A 26,708-nucleotide genomic window follows, 5' to 3' on the forward strand; every position below is an offset into this window, starting at 1 on the left:
CTTAGACTGAAAGATGGGTTAGTGTGGCACCATTTCATGGCTCAAGAAGAGCTTGTGTGAAAGATTGAATCATGAGTAAATTCTGGTAAATCACTTTACCCATTAGCCTATGCGGTTGGGACTACACCTATTTCAGTAAGTCTGTATTTTATTTTGAGTAGGTTCAATGAGGTACAGAATTTTTTTCTGAATATGTATGCCTGTATGTTCAGGGCTATACATGTGCATGGTCCTTCACAAAAAAAAACTATGCTAACTTTGGTATATTAAAGTTATCAGAAAATACAAAAGGGAAACAGAAACAACAAGAACCTAAGAAGATTTAACAAAAGGTCCTTTGGGAACATAATGGAGAGGTCTTAGGGATAAGACAGGCTTGGGATGCTGCTCCATTATGAGTGCCAAGACCTCTCAGAGAGACAACAAAACTGTAGGTAGACATTCCAGAAATTATTGCTGGTACTTTTAATTCATAAGCTTCTAATGGTTCTTTAGTGAGTAAACAGCACTATACTCACTACTTCATTCACTAGACATTCATTATAATGTGGAGTGGTGAGAATCAAGTGCAAGGAACACACAAAAAAAAATAAATTCTTAAATATTATTGTAAGGTCTTCATGGATATATCTCTTTCATATCTGAATAATTGCATCCCAACAAGGGCTATGAATTTGGGTTCCTAATCTCTGTTCCCATTTGGATAAATGCTACTATTTTTTTTCTTTTTTTTCTTTTATTTTAGCTGGAGTGATGTTTCTTGAACCTGGCACTATTTTTTTGAAAAAGCACAGTATTTAAAATGTGCTTTTGAACATACTTGAGGATTTCAGTCTAAAAATATTTTAGTAAAAGAGGTTGGTCTGTAAGCCATCACAGAAAAAGGCAAATGATCCCAGAAAACAGGGATATACCCAATCTCTCTGTGCTGGGCACATTAAGTGGGAATATTTAGTATAAGTCTACCATCTAACAAGACAACCTGCACCTTACACTTTTGAATTTCATAGACCATTAACTTCAGAGTGAAACATGTTGCCAGATGGCTGCATTTCCCACTGATTGACCACAAATTTATTTTCAGGTATATGACAGATGGAGGACTCAACCTATATACAAGAAGTCTGAACCGAATACCAGACCTTGCTGCCTCTCGAGACGTCATCCAGAGAGGGATTCATGACGTGACTGTGGATGCTGACAGGTAAAAGTGCTTTGCTAAGTGAAAACCTATCTGAGCTCTATGAATATTTTATATCCTTCATACTTGCTAAAGTATCACATAAGGAATAAGAAGCAAGCTTCTGAGGCTGTGAAGTTTCTGAGCACCCAAAATAGCAAATACCACAATGAGTGGGGAGAAAGCAAAATTTTCACATGGGAAGGAGACAACAACAAAAAGAACTTTTTCTTGCAGATGTAACAGAAAGTATTAAGAAGCCCAGACCTTATTTGCAATCTTGAACTTCTGAAATGGGACATGATTTTTACAGGTTGCCTTGTCAGTTGATGCGCAAAAGGAAAATTCACATGGTCTCTAGGCAGCAGGCAGCTTATGTGTGGCTGGTGATGTGGTTCAAAACATGCATTTGGATTTGGCTGGGACTAGAACTATGGTCTTGTCCACCTGTTTTGCCCTTTGCAAGTATCAGAAGGCAGTACAAGCAAGTGGTGAGAAGTGAGAATTTGGGTTCTATTTCATTGTTTGTACAGTGTGAAAAACCAAACTCCATCCTGCCCTTATATATGGGTGTGAGCATAAAAACATGCTCTCACTAGTATGTCTCTTTCTTTTCCTTAACTTTAAGGTAGATTCATATTGGTGGCTTGTATCCACATCTGAGAAATAAAAATTCATAATCCAGCTTTTGCAGAACTTGGAGCTGTCAGCTCTGAGGTTTTGGTCAGATCATCATAGAGATAAGAAACAGCTGTGAAATTTGGCAGTCTTAAATGTTATGGAGTAGATTTGAGTGCCCTTGTTTTAAAATCAAGGGTTTTTTAGGAAAAAAAAAGTATTGAATCACAAAAGGGGAAAAGGTTCGTTGAGTGGTTCTGGTTTTGTAAACCTGGTAAATTAGCTGAAGAAGTTCAAGGATGTTTACCCAGGTATGATATAATTCTTACTTTTCACATTTTCTAATGACAATATGCCTGTGACATGATGCAAAGACCAGAGAAAATGTACAGTAGGCATTTAAGAAAATTATTTGGATAGAACTCAGGCAGTAACAGAAGGAGAAAATGAGAAATGGGATGTGGGCAAGAGGGACTTTTATGAAGCTCTGTATGTGAGAACAGAATCCATATGCTCAAACTGAGAGAGGGTGGAAAATTTAGAGGCTGGCAGTCATGTAATTAGAGAATGTCACTACTGCCCACATTTTTGTACGTCTTTCCTTTTTCCCTTGGGAATGAAGTTATTAGAGCTCTTCCCTACATGCAATATTCACACCCAGGTTTCAAACCACACAGATTTCCCCGGGGAAGGAAAAAAAAAAAAAAGAGAGCTCCAAAATAAGGGATTTTTTATTTTTTCTTAGTATTCCTCGAGCTCTAGATGCCACTCAAACACTGGATGCTTATTTGTCTTAATATAGATATTTATTTGTTCTTTACAGTGTGCAAGAACATATATATTTTGCAGGGAGTCTGTCATCTACAAATGTGAAGTAGAACTTCAATTAATGACTGCCTTCCCTTACACAAGGAAAGAAAACTGGATTCCTATACGCTTTTAGACCCTCTAAATGAGGTTTCATGGAACATACTATGTTAATATTTAATTAAAATGTTTGTCAGAATGCACAGGCATGAGGTATTTAAATTATGGCTATTCAGACAATTCTGGCATTCCCTGACCTTTCAATACTTTATTTTTACAAACTTGCTCATTCTTTGTGGACATAGGGTAGAGGTCTTCTTACATGTGTATGTTACTTTTGTTACAATTGTATGTTATTCCTTGAAAAAACAGAAGTTGTTTTGTGTGTGCTGATGATAATAAAACACATGCTTACCAAAATTGGTAACAAAAAAAATCTATGGTAGGCAGAAAAAAATGATGATCTTCTTTATGATGATGATGATGATCTTTATGGTGATCTTCAAGAATGTGTGCCTCATTTATGTTGTGAAGTCGGGGGAAAAGCAATAGAGATTGCTGAGACTTTGGCAGGGAAAGTTTCGGTCCTTCACAACAGTGTGGGTACCTAAGATTTCATCTGATCTCACATAGCCTTTTGCAACATTTTTTGTTTACTCTAAACAAAAAAATAATAGGGTTTGTGTCACAGCTTCAAGGTATGCCTTTCCAGTGAGATGATGAACTTCTGTGAAAGAGGATTATTCTCCTCACTGTTGTCCCTGTAGATATGTGAAGGACATATACATTCTCTCTGAGATATCATTGCTATAATCCTTTTACATAACTGGCATGATCTGCCCTTGCCTTTCTGTTGTAAAGAACTCTGCTGGCATCTCTTTTTGGGCAGAAAATAAATTATATGCTGCAAATATCTGATTTATATTAGCAAGCAGGAGAGAAGTTTTGATATTTTGTGCATTACCACAGGCAGCAACTTTTGCTGACAGCAATCCCATGTTCATGAAAATTCAACCTGGATTTTCTCTGACAATTTAAGTTGTAGCTTCTGCTTATATTTTAAAACTTTTTCTCTTTGTGAGCTGGCAATACAATATTCTTTAGAGATGTGGGCTGATCTCTAAGGGTAATGCCATTTCTGGTAAATTTATACTTTCAGACTGATTCTCATTTCCTGGATCGTGTAAAATGACAAGCAGGTCCCCAGTGTGATGACACTAAATTGGTTCAGATAGCACCTGTATCTCCACATTCTGTAAAAAAGCAAAGGATTGAAGGATTTCCGTGTTGGAAACCTAGCCTGAGAGAGCTCATCCCTATAGTAACATAAATTGCTCTTTGAGCAACTTCATAAAAGTTAAATTCACAAAGTCAAAAGAAGCCGAGGCTCAAGTGTTGCTTGCATAGTACTCTATAAAACACATTGATGCAGACAGTAGTACAGCAAACTTACTTGTTCTAGGAAAAGAACTGTAAAGTCTGAATGGGCACTGACAGCATCATATGTCAACAGTTGTTTCATTGGGTGTTGCTTATTTGGTTGGTTGTTTTGGTTTGTTTGGTGGTGGGATTTTTTTTGTTTGTTTTTTGGGGGGGGGGGTTGTTTTGGCTTTTTTTTTTTAATTTGAACACTTTTTTTTTTTTTTTTTTTAATAAATTACAATTCCTTCCAATTTACCTTGATTCAGTTTCTATAAGAAGTTAATCACAGGGAAGGTGGATTTTCTGCATCAGGTATTATGTGGGATATGGATAAGAGAATTCTCAGTGGCATTACATTACATTTCAATTATTGTCTTTTCTACTTCCTTTACACTTTAGCATTTTATTTCTGGAGCTTGTAGAGGGAGTATTTGAGCAACATTCTTGGAGTTCAAAGCCTTTTTCAAAGTAAGATGAGCCAAAAGAGATTAGATATAAGCACACAAAATGAATTATGTTCTTCGGAAGAATAAGATTTGTTGCAATGTAAGTTGTAATGTTTCCAAACCACCCTGTGATGTTCATGAAAACTGTTAAAGACATTTAAAGTAACTATTAGAAGAGAATATAGCTCCACTGAGTTCAAACATTGTCCCTCCATTTCCTATACCTGCAGAATTTATTGCAGTGTATAAGCCAGTTTTCTTCACCTTAATCAGTCAACGTAGGTTGTACAACCACTTTCTCCTCACATCCCTTGAATGCAGTATTCTTTCTTTTTCACCTTTTCTTTGGATGAAACCTAAAGCTTTAAAGTTTATGCTGCTCAGTATGCTTTTATCATGACCCACTTCAGCTACTTTGCTGTTACATTGAATTTGAGCCCTTGTAATACAAAGCTCTTATGCATAAGGAGTTTCCCAAATGTTTCCAACCATCTGCCATATGTGCAAAAGATTTGGCAGTTATCTCAGACTAGCTCAGGCTGGCCTGTTTGTTCTCAGCCAAAGCATAATCACCATAATACATTATTAATTATAATAAAATAATTTCAGATTTTGCCTGCAGTTTATTAGCTAACTTCCTGCATGAATGATCGTAAGTTTTCTTCTGGTGTTTGTCGAAGTAGATGAGCCTTGAGTTGGAGTACTGTGCTTTTCAAAAAGGAACTTTTCCAGAGTTCAATAAGCATTGAATTGGGAGCTCTGTTTCATAGGGTTGGTCATATCAGAAGAGGCTGAGACATCTTGAACAGTAAGTTGAAATCCAAATAGAATACAATGCCTGTTCTCATACCATGTAGTTCTACAAGCACATTGTAATTTCTGCTGTCATTTGGAATTTACACCATTGCGATGTTGCTAAATGGAGGGGCATAGTTCATGTTTTGCCTTTCTATCCAGGTGATTCAATGTGATGTGTATTTCATCACTTTACTAATACAGTGTTTTCTGCAATGTGTTTCTGCATTTCAGTATTGATGTGACCCCTTTTCTACCAAGTTGTAACTATTACCTGTCCAGTTTGCTGCTTCTGGTTGCAGGGCAGGATTTACTATGGATAAAGGAAATATATATGCTGCACTACTGAACTGTTCACTGTGTGCACCTATTCAGCCCTCGACCCTTTCCTTTGTCTGCCAACATTTCAGGTCTCTCCAACACCGGGTACCTGTTTCTATGGCAATAAATGCAAATATCCATCCCACAGATATGAAATAATAAATAATAAAACTCAGAAACAGATATACCTTCTTGCTGTCTAAAGCTTTCTTGGGCAAAACTGAGTTTTACTGTGAAACTCCGCTGTGTAGGGAGGCTTCCAATGTCTTTGCATCTGCCTTCACCACTCAGTATGCCTGTAACTGTTACTTTGTTCACAATGTCTAAAAAGTCATTGTAGGCCATAAAGCCAGCATGGTTCATATAATTGTGTGATCTGCTATTATCTTCTTGGTTGTGATTTTATGATATTAGTAAGTTCTTAGGATATTGGAAAAATTTTAAATATCTGTACATCACTTTTTTTGCAGTTACTATTCAAATACCTATGGAAGCCATAATTATAGAATCTCTCTTGTGAGGCAATTGAAATTTTAAAGTGTTTTTACTATTATTGTTCTCTTCTATACTTCTAATCTTCTCCGTCTTCTTTTCACAGCTGTTGTGTTAACATTTCTCACCATATACTTTTTTATTATTCTCAAATGATCCCTCATTTTCAATGTCTCTGTGTAAATCTTTCCTCATCTTGGCATCTGCTAGGCTATCAAGAAAGTTACTAGTTAGAAGTATCTATTTCAATGTGTAACTCAGCTTTTATTGTTTCTGCAAAGCATGGATGCTAAATTTAAGTACCTAAAGCACAAATATGTGTGTATCCATGCATGAAGGGCAGAATAATTTTGTCAAAAGGAGCACTCCCAGATTATTGGCTCATTATGTTGTTAAGTATTCAGAACTCTTTGAGAATTAATTCCTTGTTTTTGAAAGCATAATGAGAAATAAATTTTTCAGTAATATAATTTTGTACAGCATTATTAATTTAGAAAGAATGTTATTTGAATTAGTATGATTTGTTTCTGGTCATGCTTTCAAAAGTCAGGACTTGGACAACATAAAATAGGCAAAGCAATTGGACTTCAATCTAATTTTGTGAAGTTCACCCTTCCTTACTTGCTTTAAGCATCTACTGTAATTGCCCACAAACCACAAACCAAAACATGGAAACATTTAACAGTTGTGTGGTTTTAGGTTCAGATACTACATTAATATCAGTGACATAAACAAACTGCATTGTTAGCATGCTGAAATGTTAAACTGTCATGTTAAACTGTCATGATCCTGCAACATTAAATCTGCAGACATATTTTTTTGCACCCAGGTTACATAAGAAAATCACACTCAGAAAAGGCAAATGTGACTGGCAGATGTTTACCTTAAAACAAGACCAGGCTCTAAATGACAAGTTGTCCCTTTTAAAATTTTTTATTAAGTGGAAGAAAGAGGGACAACTAATTTCAGTTTAGATGTAAAAGGAATTATTAGAAATTAGTATTTAAACTTTTGGAGAAACACAAGACAAGTGCATTCTCATGCAATGCTAGATGAGCTGAACATAGTTTGCTGTAGGTGCATTGAAAAAAAGGCTGGGTCTTTACAGACAACACGTATAATGTTCTCATAAATGTACTTTTTAGAAGTGGATAGCATGGAGCTAGGTATTAATGACATGCAGTCTGTTGGCATTTCTGTTTAATACTTTAAAACTATTTGAAGTGAGGCAGGACTTTATGTTTCATTAACAGAGTTCTAATAATTCACTTCAGGCAAAATGTGGATGGTTTATTTTGATTGCAGTCTACTTCTAAAGGGAATATAAATGTATTTAATAAAAGCTTTCCAAGACTCAGCTTACAGTTGCAGCAGCAGCAATATTTTGGTCCACCACTGTACTTCATTGTTACCAGCAAAGACTACTGTACTGCCTCTTTAGAGAATAAAATATGGGTAGTATGATTAATGTTAGAACAAAACATGGGTAGTATGATTTAAATCATTAACCAAAAACACCCCAGGCTCAAATACACAATTCAAGAACTTGAATTTCCCATGTGATACCTACTTGAGCCCTGAAGTCAAGAAACAAATTAATTTCTTTAAAATGTCTTTATTCATTTGATGGCTAGAGGAAACAAATATTGTCATTTTATTCTCCTGCATGGCTGTTTTTTTAAAAATCATATTGAAATTTGTAATAAAAGAGCTGCAATTGATATTACAGTTGTAACATTAATAAGCACGTGGTATTTTAGAAGCCTCAAAAACTGGATATAAAAATAAGGATTTTGATAATATAGTATTGGATATAAAGCAGCTCATGATTGCAAAGCTGTCTTTTGTTCTAAATATCCTGAGAGATACTTATTTCTTGGTTAAGTAAGTTTTTAAAGAACTGTTTTTATAAAAATTTCATTCTAGACTGAGGCAGTTGCATGCTTGTCAAACTAAACATATAAATTATAAGAACATTTCAATAAACCCTTTCAAGGAAAGCAATTAATTTGTAACACTATAAAAATCCATTGCCTTGGATTTATTCCGTTTAAGTTTACTTCAAATAAAATATGAATTTGGCAACTTCAACAGACCTCTAAAACAATGAGAAATAGGTAAGAATGGAGAGCCCCATCATGATGTACTTTTTTACATTAATGAGATGTTATGAGAAAGGGATTAAATAAACTATTGTCTTGTACACCTACACTTTCTCCTAGTTGACAGGTGGAAAATAGTTAAGTGAAATGAAGAATAAATTCAAGTTGAACTAAACATATAAAGTGCAGGTGCACTTTGCTGTGCAGGCTGTAGGGCTATTTAGAGTGCACAAGAGGAAAATTGAAAGGTTTTGATTATTGCCTTTGCAATGTGCTGCTCTTGGAGCAAAAGAGGGCTGCTGTGTCCTGGGCCCTAAGGAAAGCAGCAATGTTCAATACATTCTGGAACTGAAATTGCATTGCAAGGCAACTTTATCATTAGTGGTTAAAGATAGCTGGGATCCAGATGAAAACTGGTCAGGGGTTATCTCTGATTAAAAAAAATTAAAAGAAGGATGTCCCTAAAGCTGTGCAGGTTAAAAAACATGGGAGCCTTTTATTTTCCTTGACAGAGAAATAGACTTTGAACACTGTAGGCTGGCTAAAGACTGTGTTCAAAGGGAGAGAGCATGAAGGGAAAGCTGGGAAGGATAACACGTGGCTGACAACCTGCCAGCCAGTGCATAGAAATACCCTGTGCTGCAGGCTGCCTGCTGCAGGGCATAGCATGTGTTAACCTTTCCTTTTGGGAAAAAAAAAACAACAACTCCATTTGCTTATAACCACATTTTACTTATAAATCTTAGCAATGTCACCTCTGAGTCTTCTTTTGATGGAGAGAGAAAAAAGACAAGCCTCCCTCATCAGTCTGTTCTCCAATACTGTTGTGGAGGCTTCCTGCCCCTCCCGAGCCCCTTGTGACAACCTCGGCAGCACACAGGGAAATGTTTGGTGCAGCAATATGCTAGGAGTTTGTTTTCTTTTGAAGTTACAGCACTAATCTCATCTGTATCTAATAGTTAAAATATTAAGTCTTCAAAGCTTTCCTTTGTAAACAAAAGATTGTCATAACAATTTAAGCAGGATCAGATGTGTGAATTTAAAGAGTGGAACCCTCAATGAATTCTACAGAAGTTTTTTTGTAAAAGGATGCAATATACTTATAATTCAAACCTGCTTAGGGGATTGAATAATCTAAAATAATCTGAAATACACTATTTGAAGGAGATTTTAAATCTAGATTTACCTAATTAAATGTACCTAAAAAAAATAAACTTTTAATCTTTTACCTATGTGCAGTAGCTTTAATTTCTGATGTGCAAAAATTTCCCTTTTATTTTTTTTGAATGTATTGTGCTCTAATATATTTCATACTGCAGAATTGAATGTAAAATGGCTGTGAATGTAAATTCAACTGCTGCAAATGTAAATTCATAAAAGCAAAATTGCTTTACTGCATTTTAAATACATGTGTAGTGTTGGAAGTAGTTGCATTGCCCCGGGAAGTACAATAACTTTTAAAACAGGTATTTGTCATTCCCCTGAAGTGTTTTATCTAGAAACAAATCTCATTTATATAAGCTAGTGTCTTTTATGTTAAAATACCCAACAGTTTTTGATCAGACACTAGGCATGCTGATTTAAAAGTGAAATTAGTATATTTTAAATGGACGTGAATTCAACCATTTTCTGGAAAAGAAACTACAGAGTCAGAAAACACTAAGTTATGTATTGCATATCTTCTGAGACTTTATCAGTGAACAGATTCATACTGATACCCACGAGATAAAAGCTGCATTTTTTTATTCAAACTAGAAATACACACAATTTTTGTAGCATTGTGAAATATAGGATCAAAACATGAAGAATAAAGGTGCTTCATTTTTTAAAATCAAGCCTAGATCTTTCTGTAAGATATTTATTTACTGATTTAAATACTGAAGTAGACAAAATTTAATAAGTGGTCGGTCTTCATCTGGGGTGACAAGAGGACATGTAATGCTTTCTGAGAAGCCAGAGATCAGCAAAGGTGTATAATCTTCATGATTCATGAACCACCATCTGGAAATCCTTATCTCTGTTGACTGTACCCAACATCAACTTTTGGGTTATATTAAGATGAAACATAACTGTTTTGAAGAATTAAAAAAAAGGATTTTTTATAATTTTAAATAAAATTAATTCTAATAGAGCATTGCAGTGAAGTAGACAGGCTGTCACCCAGGGATAGCTCCTTAGTGGAAGGTGTTATCTTTCAAGGGGTTTTAGAATGATTTTCCTAAGATGAAGTCTTTCTCTCTACATCAAAGTTATTGAAAGAGGAATGACCATGGTTTTTTAAGGCTGAAGAATTATTCTTTTTCTTCTTTGAGCTAAAATCATTCCCCTTCATGAAGACTTGACTCAGTGTGCCACTTATGACCCAAACTTTCTGATGCATAGCAAATAACTGAATTTGCTCTATTTTACAAGTCTTTTTCCTTTGGTCAGTACAGAAAGAAATTTATGATCCCTTCTTTCTAATCATTTAGATTAATGATTCCAGCCATACTCTTGAGAAATGGATTAATATCAAGCGGATAAACTCAATCCAAAATCATGTAGGAAAAATAAGTTTGTGTATTAAAAATAATAGATGTTGATAACAATAATTTAGAGCCTTCCAGATAAATTTTGAAACTTAATAGCCTGACCACATTTTCAACAGCTTTCCCTAAACAGCTTATTTTCAATAAAATTATCCACATATTTTCTTTTGAAATGCATTTATTGGATTGGAAATTTTGGAAACTTTAAGACAGTTGGGCTTCTGTGTATATGTGTCATTCCAGCAAGCCACTGAATTGTTGAGTAGCGGTAAGTGAGCCCAAATAACTCTGAATCGATTTCTGCAGCCTTCCAGTGTGGGCAGTAAGAACAGCCTACACCACAGAAAATTTATGATAGATAGTTTATTAATATTGGATCGCTTGGTGGTGTTTTGTCAGATTCTTGGACTCATTGCAGCAGTTTGGTCCAAGTCAGCACAAAGGCAATAAATACTGAAAGTAGCTGGTCAGCAATGCCACATGTAATTTTGGTCTTTAGTCTGTAGTGGGTTTGACTAATGCTTATCAAGGTAACCATAACTATTTCCTTGACAAGAGCTCCTTTCCTTTAACTAGCCATGACTCTGCCACAAGGGAGAACTGAATAATGTGGTATTTGCTGCCTAAAAGCTGCAAGGAAATTCTCCTATTTTTGCTACTGGTTTCTGAAAAACCACCTTCTTGTAGCAGCTTTGTGGGTTTTGTTCCTAGTATTTGCAAGGAGAAGCTGGGATAAAAGCCTGAGATAAATCCTAAGAAGACTAATCCAACTTAAGTATCTCACACCTGGTTTTATAGGATTTTTATTTGAAAACCTGAGCCAGGCTATCAAGAAATAAGCACTGTCTAAAAAGGAGAAATAGGAAAACTTAAGCAAAATAAACAAGAATCTTTTGATTTAAAAAAATGAGAATTGTAAGTAACCTAATGATTTCAGGATGGCTTGCAGTATGGATGTTGAAAAGCTATAAAAAAATAGATTTTCAGAGGACAGTGTTAAATCTTTGCATGTTTACTATTCATCTTTTAGGCAAACAGAAATGCTCCTGAGTGAACTTTAAACAAATGAATCTTTCCCAGTTAATTTTCTTTTTTTCACCTTTGAATGTTTTTCCAAAATATTGTTTGTAGAAGTCTGCCATAATGTGGAAATTATGCCAAACGTATTGTCAGGTCTTTCTGAATGGCATATGATGAGATTCAAGAGCTGGATGCTTAAGATTTAGCAAATTACATTCTCTTTTCATTTGACCCTGGAGAATTTCCTCAAGAGAAATTAGTGCACTAATTTACATGTCATAGAAAGCCATATATATTTAAGGAAGACAGTTAGACATGAATGGTTTTTTTTCTTCCCTGTCTTTTTCTATTTCTGATAGGAAAATAAACCCCATTATAGTGAACAGCTATGATTTTAGAAGATGTAGAATAGTATTATGAGAATATTGTGAGTCTCTAATGTATTTAAACAGCCTAACTTTTGCTATATGCATTTTATCCCTCAGTCCCAGTGAAAAAGATGAAACAGCTCCTACACTTCCTCTCTGATGCATACTCTGCATTCAATCCTGTATTTGCATTCAGAGGTTCCCAAAGAGGATTTTATTAGCACACTCTAAATACTCTTTACACATGGCCAAAATTACTTAGAACTTTCCTGAGCACAAGATTTCAAGATGAGTACATGTTAAAAGGGCAGTCAGAAAGTGACCTGCTGGCTGGGTTAAACCAGGAGGAAGAAGCTTCCAGAGAGACAGCAGGGAAAGGCCTTCATCATGAAGAAGATGCAAACTGTGTTACTAATTATGTATCGAAGCAGAATTATCATACATCTCCTGACACCTCAAGGTCTTCTAAAGAGACTGCTGAAACTGTGCATAAAAGATATCAAAAGGGTACTGAGGAGACTGCTGTTCTCAACACTGTTTGTAGCATGACAACCACGGTATGCAAGCCTGTTTGGCTGCCCTTCTGCTCTGGTTAGTATGCCAGCAACATCAGACCCTGCAATAGCATCATTCAACTCAACTGGGATATTCTAAAATTATTTTATAGGCTGTTGACAAAAAGAAAAGGAAAAATAAAAAAAGAAAAAGAACCCAAAAAGAACCAACCGAACAAAAAACCGAAAACAAACAAACAAAAAAAAAAGATAGCATTTATTAGCATGGACGTTTTGCCTTGTTTTAGAGAAACATGGTTGGCTTTTTGGTGCAGAGGATGTTGGCCAGGTGCAGAGAGAGCCCTAAGCATCCCTGAAATGCTGCTGGTGATTCAGAGGGGCTTAAGAGCTCAGAGGTGATGTGGTTCCCAGAGCTTCATGCCTCAGAACTTGACAGCTGCTACATGTAGCCAAATGGTTGCTGAAGAACCCTTTGTGATACTCTTAATTACAAAAAACCATTTCATTAATTGCCTGTTATCCCCAGACTGTGGAAATCAGACATGGCCTGTTGGCATCAATATATTCTGTGCACAGTTGGGATGGAACAGAAAATACAACCTGCAGTAGTTGAGTATGTAAAACTCAAATAAAATACATGAGGAGAACTGTATTAATTCTAGATAAATCACTGCTTATTGTGTCAGGAATAGGAAGATATTCATCACAATTGCACTTCAGAATAATATCCTATAGTGGCAAAATTTTACTGATAGTTTTTCTTTGTGCTGCAGTTTCAAAGTTCTTTGATACATGTTTAGCTGCCAGTTTGTAATAAAGGCTGTGTGTCAGTTCCATCAGGACTTTGTGCAAGCCCTGGGAATCAGCTGGCTCCATATTCTAATCAGAGTAAGATCTCAGGAAGCTAGTATCAGAGGTTCTATAAAAATCTATGGCAGCAACAGTTTTTAAGAAAAAATACATAATTGAAGGTGTGGTGTGTAGCAAGTTGCAGTCTTTATATATCAATTCAATTTAATGCTCAGGTTGCTGTAATTTTCCATTAGTGAAACAAGAGAAAGACTTTCTTTGTTTCCCAGTATGTTTTCATTTCTGTGTTGTTAAAAGACTTACTTTTGGCAGACGCAAAAATAATTTGTTGGACAAGAACATATAGAATCATTCATGCATTTCCTGAAAGCTAGTATTATGTTGATGTTTCTCTATGAAGCTCTTCCATCTGCTATTTTTCTGTAAATTCCAAGAGAAATCTTAGAATTTTTATTTTTTTTTTCAATTATCACTGGTAAAGCAAGGATTTCTTAAGAACAAACTTCTGGCAGAGTTTTTAATTTTTTTTCTTTTTGGAGATGGATTTTTTAAAAGCCAGCAGCTACCTCAGTTATTTCTGAGCCACCACTAATTTGAAGTTAGACCCCTTCCCTTAATGGGTGTCTCTTCCTAGTGCTAGTTTTTTCTTCTGATATTTTTATAAAAGCCTTCTGTATTCCCAAAGGGGTAGCATTACTTCATGATGCTTCTTCTCTGGTGTTATCTCTTGCCTGCAAGGCTTGTCTGAAGCCATATTACTAATTGCTTTCCTTCCCATTTTTCTTTTACAAGAAAGGACTTTTTTAAGCTTCGAACTTTTAACCCTCTTTGGTCATTTCTTTTTCCTTACATTTTTCCTTTTGAAGGAGTATTGAATTCCATTACACCTCCTGGGGTGCATTTTAAGTTTAACCATCTTTCCTGCATTTCAGCAGTTGTGTTCTTTGGGTTTGGGGTTTTTCACATTTCCAGCTAGTTTCATTCTTACACTCAACATCTGTTGGTTTGGTTTGCTTGTTTGTTTGACCAAAGAAAAAATATACCAAGATTTTTCCTCTAGCTGCACCTTTCTAGGAGAGACTATAATTCAAAACAGGCTCTGATTCTCCATTTTAATAGGTATTTGATTGTATTAGTTACTCAGGAATTATCTATAGGTCTTTCCATAGTGATCCCCTCTTCTAAATTTATTGCCACAGTGTTTTTGATGGTGAGATTGTAGCCCACTGATGGTTCCATTTTGAAATTTCACTATTTTTTCTGTCCCTTTCTGTCTCTGCAGTAAATATGAGAACCTACTTTTGCTGTTTACATTTATGAAAATGATTGCCATTTGTTTTCCAGATTGATTTTGTGGTCTGAGATCTTTTTCCTGTGTACCACTTTTCAATAACTCTGTCCTCTTCTAGCTTAGCTTTCAATGTCTTCTAATAGTGGAGTAAACTTAAGTGATATACACTGGCTGGACTTTGGGAGAGAGGTAAAATAGTCAGGAATGAGAAAGAACTGCAAAAGGCTGTTGTCAGTATTCAATTTGGAAAAAAGTCTTTGACATATTGCTGCTGATGGGGAACATTCAAAGAATTATTTCAGCTTTGCAAAGTGAGTGGTAAAAAGCATGATAGCCTAAAAGTCTGGAGTGTGAGAGGAGGAAAAAGCTTCCCAAGATGGCAGAGACTTAATTAATTTCAACAGACTTTAAATGTTTTTGCTGTCTGCAGCTATATTTTTATTCTGTCACCTGCTAGCCTGCTCTCTAATTTGAATATTTCATCTATTAATGTAGGAAGTGGAGAAAGTATTTCATTACAATGGGGAGCTTTTAAGTTGGAATTTTTTTGCCCTATATAGTGAAGCCATTTATGGCCACCTTCCATCTCTGTTAGTGGCTCACCTCTCAAGCTTAGTAGTTTAACTGGAGCAATTAATAGGCTAAAAGAGATGTACTATATTGCTACTAAGTCTTCCCCAAGATTTCCAGCTGATAAAGGAGTTTTTGAATTTGTTTTGGTTTGGGCATGGAGTTGTTATTTTTCCGTGTGTGCACAGCCAAGCAGTAGCCCTGCTTTTTTTTTTTTTTTTTTGTCTATTCTGGCTTTAACTCAAGATGACACTTATAGGAGATGAGAGAGCTTCAGGATGCTGGGGTGAGATCCTGAGTGATTGGCTGCCGTTTGGCAGTGTTTACAAAAGCAGTTTGCCTCATCTCCCTGACTGTGATCCTGGTACATTTACTGCTATAAACACAGATAGCCAGAGGTCCAATTACCTTCTCAGCAAAAGTCTGTTGTGTCGTAGACTTAGTTATTCAAGTTCTAAGCCTAAGAGTTATTTAATTTTTAATATGAAACATTGCTAAGTTCCAACTAAGCTGTGGAAGCAATCGGCCATTTTGAATGCATATTGCCATTTGTATAATTTAAATTCAAAGCCTGCTTTGCTTTCTCAGACAAAATAGCATATGTTTTATAGAATTTTTGGAAAAGGATGAATATGCTCTGGGTTTCAGCCAGACTCTTTGTATTATGTGCAGGTGCTTTGGGACTTTAATAATTAGAGGATCTAATAAAAGAATCAGAGGGAAAGCCAGGAAAATTACTACAACATGGGTTCTCTTTGCTGTTAGAAAACTCAATCTTTTCTGTTTCACCTAATACAGAATTGGAAACTTACATGTGTATTTCAGCCCAAACTTACAGCAAACACATAACAGAATTGATAAAATCATTAAATCATTATTAAGTAGTCTCTATTTCAAGCTGCCTGGATTTAATTGCTTTACCTTGAAAAATAAACACCAAAATCCCAAACCAAATAGTAAGCTATAATTGAACAGGCAAGCAGAGAAAAGATCTGAAGTTCCTGGGTTAATACTATGTCACTTACTGTTTTTAAATTGTCACAGTACGGTAAATCTACAGGGACTGTTTCTTTTTCTCTAGACTGACTGAAGAAATGAGAATGATTTTGTTGTAGGCAACTTTTCCGAAGGTAAAATCGTGACCTTTTTCTTTGCTATGTGCATCCCTAAGTTACACAAGATCTGAACAAACTCAAAGTGTTGCTTTTGTATTCTGCAGAAAACCCATTGCTGCAAATCACCAATCAGCTCATGATATCAGCATATCTCTGCCTCCATGTGTCCTCCCTGCAGGTGCTTATCCATGTGAGGATGTACTCGTGGTACACACCCATGATTCAGTGTCTCTGTGTGTGTACAGTGAGGGATCAGGTTCTCGGTGGAGGAAGGAGGGGTGTTCACAAGCTGCTCTGCCTCTTCATGCTGTCACCATCTGTGCTGGCTCTTTGCCCAAAGATGGTTGACTTTGAATATCACCCTGAAAACCCATGGCTGTTAATCTAAAGAGGTTGGTACCTTAAGTGGTTAGCAATGACACTGCACGATAAGTTTTTAGCTTAGGATAAAGTATAAGGCTTGTCTTAGGAAGGTAACAGATAAATAATGACACGATGAGCAAAGGAGAGAAAAAGGCAGTGAAAATGTTGTAGTGATTATAGATATGTTCTCCAAGTGATTATGGATAGAGTAAAATTATTTATCAAGGAATTCTGCAAAGATGCATTAGGTTCCAGAAGCTATTTTGGCTCTTCTGGTCTGATGAACTAGATAATTAAAAATTTACTCTGACAGTGTCATTTGGATCTGCTAATTATTTACCAATTTCTGCTTGACAGCATAGTCCTGTATATTAGACCTCATTTATATTATCTCTTACTGTATATTTCAGAAGTAGAAATGAGAAAGCAGCATATGCTGATATTTTCCTTTTGTTATGATTACAAAGGAATGAAATATTCTATTATCACTCTGCCATCACCAGTCTTAGGAAGCATCCAGTATTTAATATTTAATATTTTTATCTACATGTACAAACATTCCCTGATATTCTGAACATCCCAGTGCTAAGTATTTTCCTTATTTTGAAATCAGGGAAAAAGAAGAAAAAGGGCTACTTTTATCTTAAAATTTGAAGTACTAGGTCTGCTGGTTTTGTAGATTGGCTATCAACCCTTTTCATCCTCTAGAGCTTCTTCAAAAGTCATATACCCATTTTTCCTCAAAAGCATCCATACATTACCTGTGTTTTATTTCTACACCATAAGACTGTATTCGTTTTATCAATTGTGATACATCTCCTCTTTACCCTCTTACTTCTCATGTTATTGATTAGGCAAACAACTTCTGTCTGCCTTCTTCATCTCCTCTTTTGCTCAATTTTTGCTTGTGGTCACCACCGAAGCTTCCATCCTTATGTTTTCTCATCCTTTTGTGTCCTAAATGCTGTGGAAATTATAAATATTGTGGGGCAAAGATTTTAGTTGCCTGCTGCTCCAGTCTGCAGGGAATATATTCAACTAAAATATTTGAGTATTATTTCTAGAGGATACCATAATACATCTTATGGTAACCATTAATAAAGATCATCTGAGACAACCCCTACAAAGTTAGCTTTAGAGCTATTATTCAAATTCAGTCAAAACCATCACCTAATGTTATTCCTTAATGATTCAGTCATGCTGGGCATTGCTCTTTTTCAGTAGAATTCTTCCTTGAAATGGCATGCCTAAAATAGATGATATATAACTGTTCATGAAAAGATTAATTGAGGATATTTTGTACTGAGATAGTGGGGCTGTGAAATTAGAGATTGGGATTGGAAAGCCCCTTTGTATCACCATGTAGTCTAATTTTGCACTGTTACAAAATGGTTATGTTTGGCTGTTCTCACTTGAATATTCTATTTCCCCTAGTAAAGATTTTATGTTATGCCTAGAGCATCTTGTTAAATTGACCCTTCTCACTGGGCTGGGTTTTTATATAGGTTTTCTCAAATGCAGTAACATAAAATACTAAAATAAAAATTAGCAGTAAACACTAGAAGGCTAGAAATTGCAAGGAATATCTGCAAGAGAGCTATCAGAAAAGAATTCAGAGCATAAAAAGCAAAAAAGCAAAGCAAAGTAATATTAGAGCCAGGAGTCAATAATACAAAGATCATGAAGGAATAAAAAAGTAATAGATTTCATAATCTTACTAATAGTGCATTAGAAAAGAGGCTTTTATCAGATGGTAATGTTTATGTCCATTTTGATGAAGTGTTTATTGATCTTCTGAAAGGTAGTGGTTGATTATAAAGGTAAAATTAGCATTTGGTAACAGTGACAGTTCCTTGATAAATTTTTAATCTGATGTATCTGGACAAAATGAATCCTAGCATTCTGAAAGGAAAAGCAGGGAAACACTTTAAAATGATGCTCAGTGAATTCTCAAAGGCAACAAGTTGGTATTAGTTAATTTGAGAAAATAAATGCAGAACTACACAATGGGAATACAACCTACAGGGAATCAAGAAATCATTGTTTAGTAATCCTGATGCTTTATGGAATAAATTCAAGTGTATATTATTTACATAATCCTCACATGTGAAGAAGGCCTGCTATATTTGGAAAACAGCCATGATGTGATGAAAGAGAAAATGTCAAGCATATTTCTGCTTTCTGTGGTGCTACTCCCTTGCATTTGCTTTAGATTTTTGGAAAAAGCTATTTTATAAAGCTTTCGATACTACCTCTCACTGATAGTTGATTTCTGCTGTAAAATAATGATGGCCTCCCAGACCTGGTACATGAGAACTCAGAAAGAGCTCATTATCTAATCATGGAGAGGAATCTCCTGACTCACTTTGTGGTGTTATATAACTGTGTGCACACTGTAGGTGGTCTGCCTATTAAATGCTAAGCCCCCAGAGCAGGTTGTAATAAAGTCTGCTGAACTAAATGGTTCATCAAAATGAGATTTAGCAATTTCAAACTCTTTTTGGGGCATAAACAACAAAGAAACAGAATTATGGTATTTCACAGTGATTGTTGTCACTGGTTATATTTTTAATATTCATTGTGCTGTTAATATATCATTAAGTTAATGTAAATATTAATAGAATAATGAAAAATATTCTCTATAGTAGCAGAAAAAATGTTAAGTTCTCATCCATCAAATATCTGAATAACAAATTAAATGAGAGCAACTCACAGTAAACTGACTAGAAAAGAGTGAGAATGAAGTTAGGTAAAATTATTCGACCAAGATCAAAATAAGATAAATTTTTACAGTATGCTGTTTCCAGATTCCATTTTTCTGCAGGCTATTTCTTGAAAATAACTACAGCTACTTCTTTAAAATCTTTTCTTTTAATCAATATTTTTTACTGCAGTTGAGATTAGGTTGTTCATTGTAGTGACAACAATGTCGATGAACTCATTTGGCCTTACTGATTTGATTCTGGCAGCAGCTACTAATTCTGCTTACCACAACACCTAAAGATTTTGTACAAAGGTTAAAGATAAAAGAGGCTCCTGGGATGGCTGACAAGGGTGGATTAGTGCTGCTGAGCCCTGCAGGAAAAGGTCACCACTGCAGTACACAAAGGAGGGTTGTCATTGGGGGAGGTGAAGTCACAACTAGCCTACAAAGGCAGCTTTGGGTTTGGGTAAATTAGGCATTGGCAGGAATAAGTAATATTTGGTTGTTCTCTCCTGCTTATCTTTGCTTCTGCCTATCAACACTGCTTCTAATCTTCACTGCCAGGCAGCCATCATGTCAATGAGACTGTCAGCTGCTCTTCCTTCTCTCTCCTCCCAATATTATTTGTTTGTGTCATTTCCAAATAGAACATGTTGAGCCAGCAGAGCACTGCTGGGTGAGCAAGGGGAAATAAAAGATTTTTTTTCCAGTGGCAGAGGTTTTTAAGCTATGAAAAGTTCCTCTTGGGTTATAATTTTTTTTAAGTTGCCTACAGTATTCTACTCTCATCTCTGGCTCACTGAGATGTCATGTTCAATCCTAATAATATCTGTGTCCACTTTCAGGAAAGGAGTAACTGAAGATCTCATTACTTAGAACTTTACATGATTAGTTGTTGGGATGTAGGTTCTGGAGAGATTCATAGGACTGTGTAGCTCCTCATGGCCTTAGGAGATAATCTCTGTGTTCCACAAGGTAATCTTGGCTATGAAATATGGCTTGCTAGGAAAACGATGGCTCAGCTCTTCACCCTGAAATGTCACACCATTTCAAAGGCTTATCTTTCACAGTGCTGTATGTTGTAAACTTAGTAGGCTGTACATTGAAGCCTACATACCCAGTAAGAATATTATACATAAGTGGCAGTGCATGAGAAAGTGGCAGTTTTCAAAATGATGCCTGAATTGTAAGAAATAAGAAGTGATTACCAGCTTTTGATTTGCATTTAATGATATTGAGCTGCAGTGAGATGAAGGCTGCTATCTCAATTTGGTGAACTGATTGTCTGGTCTGACTTAAGAGGACCAATTTTTTCAACACTGGAATTCTCATCTGGGAGGTGGAGAAATTTTTTCTTACACCAGCTCCATGATATGCTTTCTTGTCAGTCATTCAGAATGTTCAGATTTTGAGGATTTTTACTGACCCTGTATACTCCACTTATACTGCAGTAGTTGCAATGTAAAAGTCAATTTTCTTATTTTTAGGGGAGAAATTGCAAATCACAATAGATGTTCCTTCCCAGTCCCAAAAAGTAAACTTGAGTGTGGAGAGTAACCTGTTAAAAGAAGTGTGTCACAAACATCCACTGAATTTAATGACATTGCAGAGAGAAGTCGTGGTCTTGAAAATGCAATTTAGGGCTTCTACTTGTCGGTTGTCACCCAGCAAGAAGCAACTAGGATGCATAAAAAAGGGCAGAGAAAACCAAATGGCTAGTTTGAAGAGCTGTAAGCCAGTGAATTTAGTTTTGGAACATGAAAATTCATCAGATTTTATTCCCTAAAATAATCATCAAACACAACCTTTCTTTGGGAAAGCTGTCAAATTTGACGTACCATGCATTCAGAACCTGGCTCAGAAATTAACTTTCAAATGGAAGGATCTTTTCAAGCAGCATTAAACAGGGCATTTTAGCAGTTTCTCATTAAATTTTCTTCAGTATTTGTAAAGTTCATTGATTTGAGAGTAATAAAAAGCATCAGTGTAGAAAAGATGAAGACTTAGTACTCAGGAGTAAACCAACTCCTCCCCCTTCAAACTTTAAAAGTAAAAAGAAGCTAAGAAATTAATTCAGATAATTTAAAGTGGCAAATTAATCTGTCTCATATTTAGGAGCAATAGATAGAAACAAAGAAGCAATAGGAGACCTTTCTGCTTTCCCTGCTCAGATGCATTATTTGCCATAATTTTAGGCAGATTGTCTGTCAACAGACTGAAGGGTGTGCAATAGCTGGGTAAATCAGGACATTTGATGGTGTCCTTTACTGCTTAAATGTCATAGTTTTAGACATCTGTGGTTGAGAATTCTGATCTCCAACTAAATCCTACGTATCACAAAGAAAACTGATGTTGCATAATATCAAGAAACTTGTATTTTGAATCACTCAGAAGTAAGTGCTGAAAATCCTCTGCATTACAGTTTAATAACAAAGGCAATCTCCATTCTCTAAGGAAAGTCTTAGGAAAATGATAATCCTAGGGGAAGGATATTTAGAGATCATTTGTAGCTTAGAACATAAAGGGCTTTTATTTTTACTCTAATATTAAAAATGTATATTTGCATTGTCTTTATCCATTTCTAATTCCTTTGAAAAGGCTAGCTAGGATCAAGTATTTGATTGTGTGCTGGTTTATGAAATATATTTCATTGTTTTCAGCCAGTGTTTTTAAAAATTTTTCAAGTTGGTTTATATCTTGGTTTGTTTCATTTCTTTCCCAAGTGACGTCCGCTTTTGTGAGTGTCTCAAGTAAGGGATTTTAAAAGAAATTACTTTCAGCAATTGGACTATAAATAAAATAGTGAAATTTTCCTTCAGACAAAGTCTGGTAAAAAATTTTTATACCATAATAAACAAGCACACAAAAAGCCAAAAAATGGTTAGAAAAACATAAACTGAAGAATTAGTAAGACAAAAGGCACATAAACAGAGAATGAAGTATCAGTAGACATCAGAATTTTTTTTAAACAAATAAATATCTTGACTTCTATTGACAGACTATTTTGATAGAGGAAAAAATAAAGATGTAATGAGATGGACTCACATGCTGCACAATCTACAGAAGAGCCCTTAATAGCTTGTTTTTTTCCAAGTATGCACGCTGCAGCATTCTCATGTGTAAGCCATCACATTTGACAGATTTGAGAATGACCAGAGGCCTGAACCAGTAGCTTACCATGTTCAACTCTGCCAAATGCTTTTAATAGCAGAGTAACAGCAAAAAAAGTGGGAGTTGAGTGCCTTGTCAGTCCTGGGAGACTCTTAGGCTTTGCTTTGTTGCAGACAGACCATGCCTGACTCATACCCATATTTTAATAAGAGGAGGAAGCAGTAAATTTACAAATTTTCAGAGAAAAACTTGAATAAGCAAACAAAAATCCAAAGGAGTCTTCTTGTTTCTCACAAGAAGTAATCCTGTGAGGTTTTCTGTAAATATCTGTACTAACCAGTTTCTCTTTGCTTTATGTGGGAGCACCTGCCAAGAGCTGGATAAGTCACTTTGCAGACTACTGGAACTGGCTTCCTACTTGAACTTTGATTTGGCATTCTCATTTTCACTCTTCACCAGAATTAATTTCAGTGACACTGTGGCTTGGTGCCTAGATTTCTGTAGAATGAATCTGAGGCCAAAAGCAAGTGTGTGCTTAAGCCAGTACATGTATCAGGTGCCTCAGCAGGGGAAGAGAAGTAACACCAAGGGAGGGGAAGGCCACACACAGAGCATCGCTGCTGAGCACAGACCGTCTAATGGCTCCTCGACTCCATGACATGTCTCCAACATCCAGTTTTCATACTGTTATTAAAAATGAATCTTTAACCCATCTACCTATCACACTTTAAAAAATCTTCTGTGCTTAAGTATCTCACAATCAGAACATTAGAATGGTATTACTTGAATAAGACATGAATTTCACATGAGTTTCTCTTAGATGCAATGGCAGTGTTAGAGGTGTCAATTGAAAATCAGATATTTGAATGAAGGATAAGAGAACAACCATCTTTATTAAGGCAGTGAGTTAGCAAAAAGGGAAGTAAGGTCAGAGGTTTTCTGACTGTTCTCTCTGATGTTCTCCTCCTTTAGAAAAAGCCACAAAAATAGCAAGGCAATTGAAGAATTTCCTCTGTGATACTGCTGCTGCCCCTTTGCCTTTGCAGCAACTGAAGCAATATAGTCAAGAAAAGAGAGCAGTGTTTTTTTGCAGGATTTTCTTCCGTGCTATTGCAAAAGAAAATGGTAGCAATCATTCATTTTTCTAGCAATGTAATACTGAAATAAATGTTACTTTTCTCATAGTTGGTCCTCTCTGTTACATTTTAGCATAATAATCCTAATTGTTACCCAGTATGAGAGTGGTACCTCATTACTCAAATTTTAGTTCTTCAAAACCATTTTAGGACATTTTGTGTTTTGCATTTATGCCAGTAATTCTGTATCTTTCCTGGAAAATGAAATTTTGGGGGAATAGCATATGGAAATGGGGACTTCTTACAAGGAAGAAAGCTAGATATTATAAGCATTGATTATTTGTAGAAGAGCTATCATATCAGTAGTAGTACATTTTGTATGTGCTGAGGATTTTAAAGGGTAAGTTTCAGTAGAGTTTTCAGCCTGCCGTAACTTTTTCTCACTACTGCAATACCCTCTGCCCTTTAATTTCTGCTGCTTCTGGTAATTTTATGTGCTCTGTCAGAGAGCAAAAGTTATCTGAATTTTAGGCTAAATGGGAGAGAACAGGGCAATTTCAGGTGAAAAGTATGTAAACAGAGTACTTGACTAGTGTAAAGACAGCTTACTTCCTCTGCTGGAATTGCATGGGAGAGTTTTTGCTGCAGGCCCTGCGCTGCTGTCTGTAGTGCCCTTTGCCTGGCTGTGTGTGAGTAGGGCAGAGACAATGCAGCAATTCAATTCTCCAAACTCCACTCCCTGCAAATGTCTAGAGCTCTGACCTTTGTAAGTGACGTTCACCCTTTTTTTCATGCAGGATTTGAGCTTGGTTACCCTCTCTGCTGCAATCCATCATATTTCCACAATCTCTTGCTGTCTGGTCTTTTGTTGCCTTTCTTGCATCCTAATTCTTTCTGCAACATTGCATATGAGAATTTTAATTCTCAGTTCTCCTAACAGGTGGTAAAGAGGATTCTTGTAATTTCTGTTCTCTTTCCAGCAGGACTACAGGCTTCATGCCTCTCCTTTATGACATTTTCTTTTTTTTTTTTTCATGTAGAAAAACTGAACTGAAAGAACAGTGAGCATGCATTCTTTCTTCTTCTTTTCTTGATGATTTTAGATCCACTTCCTGACTTTCACAGCTTGCCTGGGTTTGGGGTGGTAATAACTCACACAGCTGCAAGGATACCTTGGACTTAAAATGTGTCTTGCTTGCAAGCCCAATGGAATCATCATCATTTTGGAGGGTCATTTAGACTGGCTCTGAGGTGAGGTGTCCGATGCAGCCAAGTGCACTGCCCGGAGAGATCCTGCCCCAGTGCCCAGCAGGATGCAGTGGGACTGACAGAGCACATATGCCTTGACAGACACTAAAGGCCCATCAAATGCCAAAATCTCCTCCCCTGTGGTCTCTGTCTGCTGTTACCATTCCTCAAGCACACGTGCATGGCCATGGCCAGCTAGAGGACTTTTGTCTATGTCATTCATGACTTCTTTGGCCCAATCACACAAAATCCTTTTTCTGCCCCTTGATGTTGACTTCAGTGCACTTCCCAGTCTTCCAGATTCCATTAAAAGCAGCCAGAACTGAATTCCTTAAATTTTTGATAGATTTTGATGTGTTAGGGGAGTAAATCCACTTGAACAATTATTTATGTGTCTTCAGGGAGATCAGGCATGGTTTTTCTACTGCTGAAAATATTTACAGGCAGAACTGTGTCCCCTTTTTAAAAGGGGACACATTCCTTGCCACATTCCTGCCACTCACACCACACCTGTGTCAAAAATGTCTTCAATCCATGAGCACCATTATTCTCTTTCAGTCAATCTGGCAATAATAGTCATTTCAGTACTTTCATCCCCAGGAAAGAGAGAACTCATGGTGAGATACATTAGTGCAGCCACCTTTTCGGCTGATAGGGGTTCTTTAAATGAGCTGTTCACTGAAATTTGAGCTAAAAATAACCAAGGGAATTATTCAGTTATCAAGAAGAAGGAGTGCAACTTTCTAAAGAGATTGGGTTCTTCATTTTTTGAGGAAAATTGTTTGCAAAACAGAAGGTAGCAATGCCTCCAAGAAATAACTGTCAATGTACTAGGAAGAATACCTAATTGCCTAGTATGCATAAAAATTTGTTATCTTTTTTTGTTTGTGTATCTTCAGAGATTTGATAAAAATATATAACTTCTTTTTAAAGGAAATTTTCATATTTTGGCTCTGGTTTTGCATTCAATTTTGAGTGTTTGGGTTTTTTTAGTTTGCCACAAGAGAAATGCAAATATGTTTCATTTAAGAAAAAATTAATAATCTTTTAAAATTTTGGGTTCCATTTTAGGTTATCCTTTATTTAATTTATTGTATACATACATTTTTTCCTATGACTGGTATATGTTATAATATTGAAAATGCTTCAGTTTCCTGAAAGGTAGATTTTTTCAATGTTAAATCATTTCCACAATTATTTGAAATATCAAATAAGTAAACTGAACCATCTGAAAACTAAGAGAAAAAAAGAACATTTGTAGTGTCCTATTACATCTGTTTTCTTAGTGCAAGAAAGTTATTTCTGATTTTAATATGACTAACTATAGATTGACTAGAATTTAAAAATTAGTTCCTAAGCTATACCACTTTTTGAGAAAATCTCTTTTTTGCATGTTTAAAAGATGTTTCATTATTTTTTTAAAAAAGAGTGTATTATCAACTATATTTTATTTGAAACTTTCCACCTATCCTTATATTTCCACAGCTCTGTGATAATTTACTTTTTTTATAGTCCAGAAACCTGAGCAGTTCATCTGGCCTATAACTTACTATTAAATCTCTGCCTTTTCCAGACTTAAAAATTTTTTAGGTTGAAACCTCAAGTAATAGTTCCATAAGTGAGCTCCTACCCTCATTGGCAAGATGATAAACACATGGCACAGGGATTTTAAAAGAGATTATTGGACCAACAAGGATTGGGTACCACTGGCATATGAAATAAGAAATATGTTTGAAAATACTAGTGATATAATCAATGGCAGCTGTGATCTCTGAGCATAATTAAATTGCTATTACTGTCAATGAC

At 35.8% G+C, this 26,708-nt stretch overlaps 1 protein-coding gene across 1 annotated transcript in view; it reads left to right on the forward strand.

Moving 5' to 3' along the window:
- Nucleotides 1-26,708, forward strand: part of NAV3 (neuron navigator 3) — a gene marked incomplete at its 5' end in the record, with an annotated part of 137,357 nt that overhangs the window by 36,482 nt on the left and 74,167 nt on the right. Inside the window, one exon of the mRNA XM_066319210.1 lies at nucleotides 1,085-1,204. Within this exon, the coding sequence (XP_066175307.1) occupies nucleotides 1,085-1,204 (120 nt within the window). The remainder of the gene's footprint in view (nucleotides 1-1,084; nucleotides 1,205-26,708) is intronic.

The sequence above is a fragment of the Sylvia atricapilla genome, chromosome 5 (genome assembly GCF_009819655.1).
Source record: "Sylvia atricapilla isolate bSylAtr1 chromosome 5, bSylAtr1.pri, whole genome shotgun sequence".
NCBI classification, from domain to species: Eukaryota; Metazoa; Chordata; class Aves; order Passeriformes; family Sylviidae; genus Sylvia; species Sylvia atricapilla.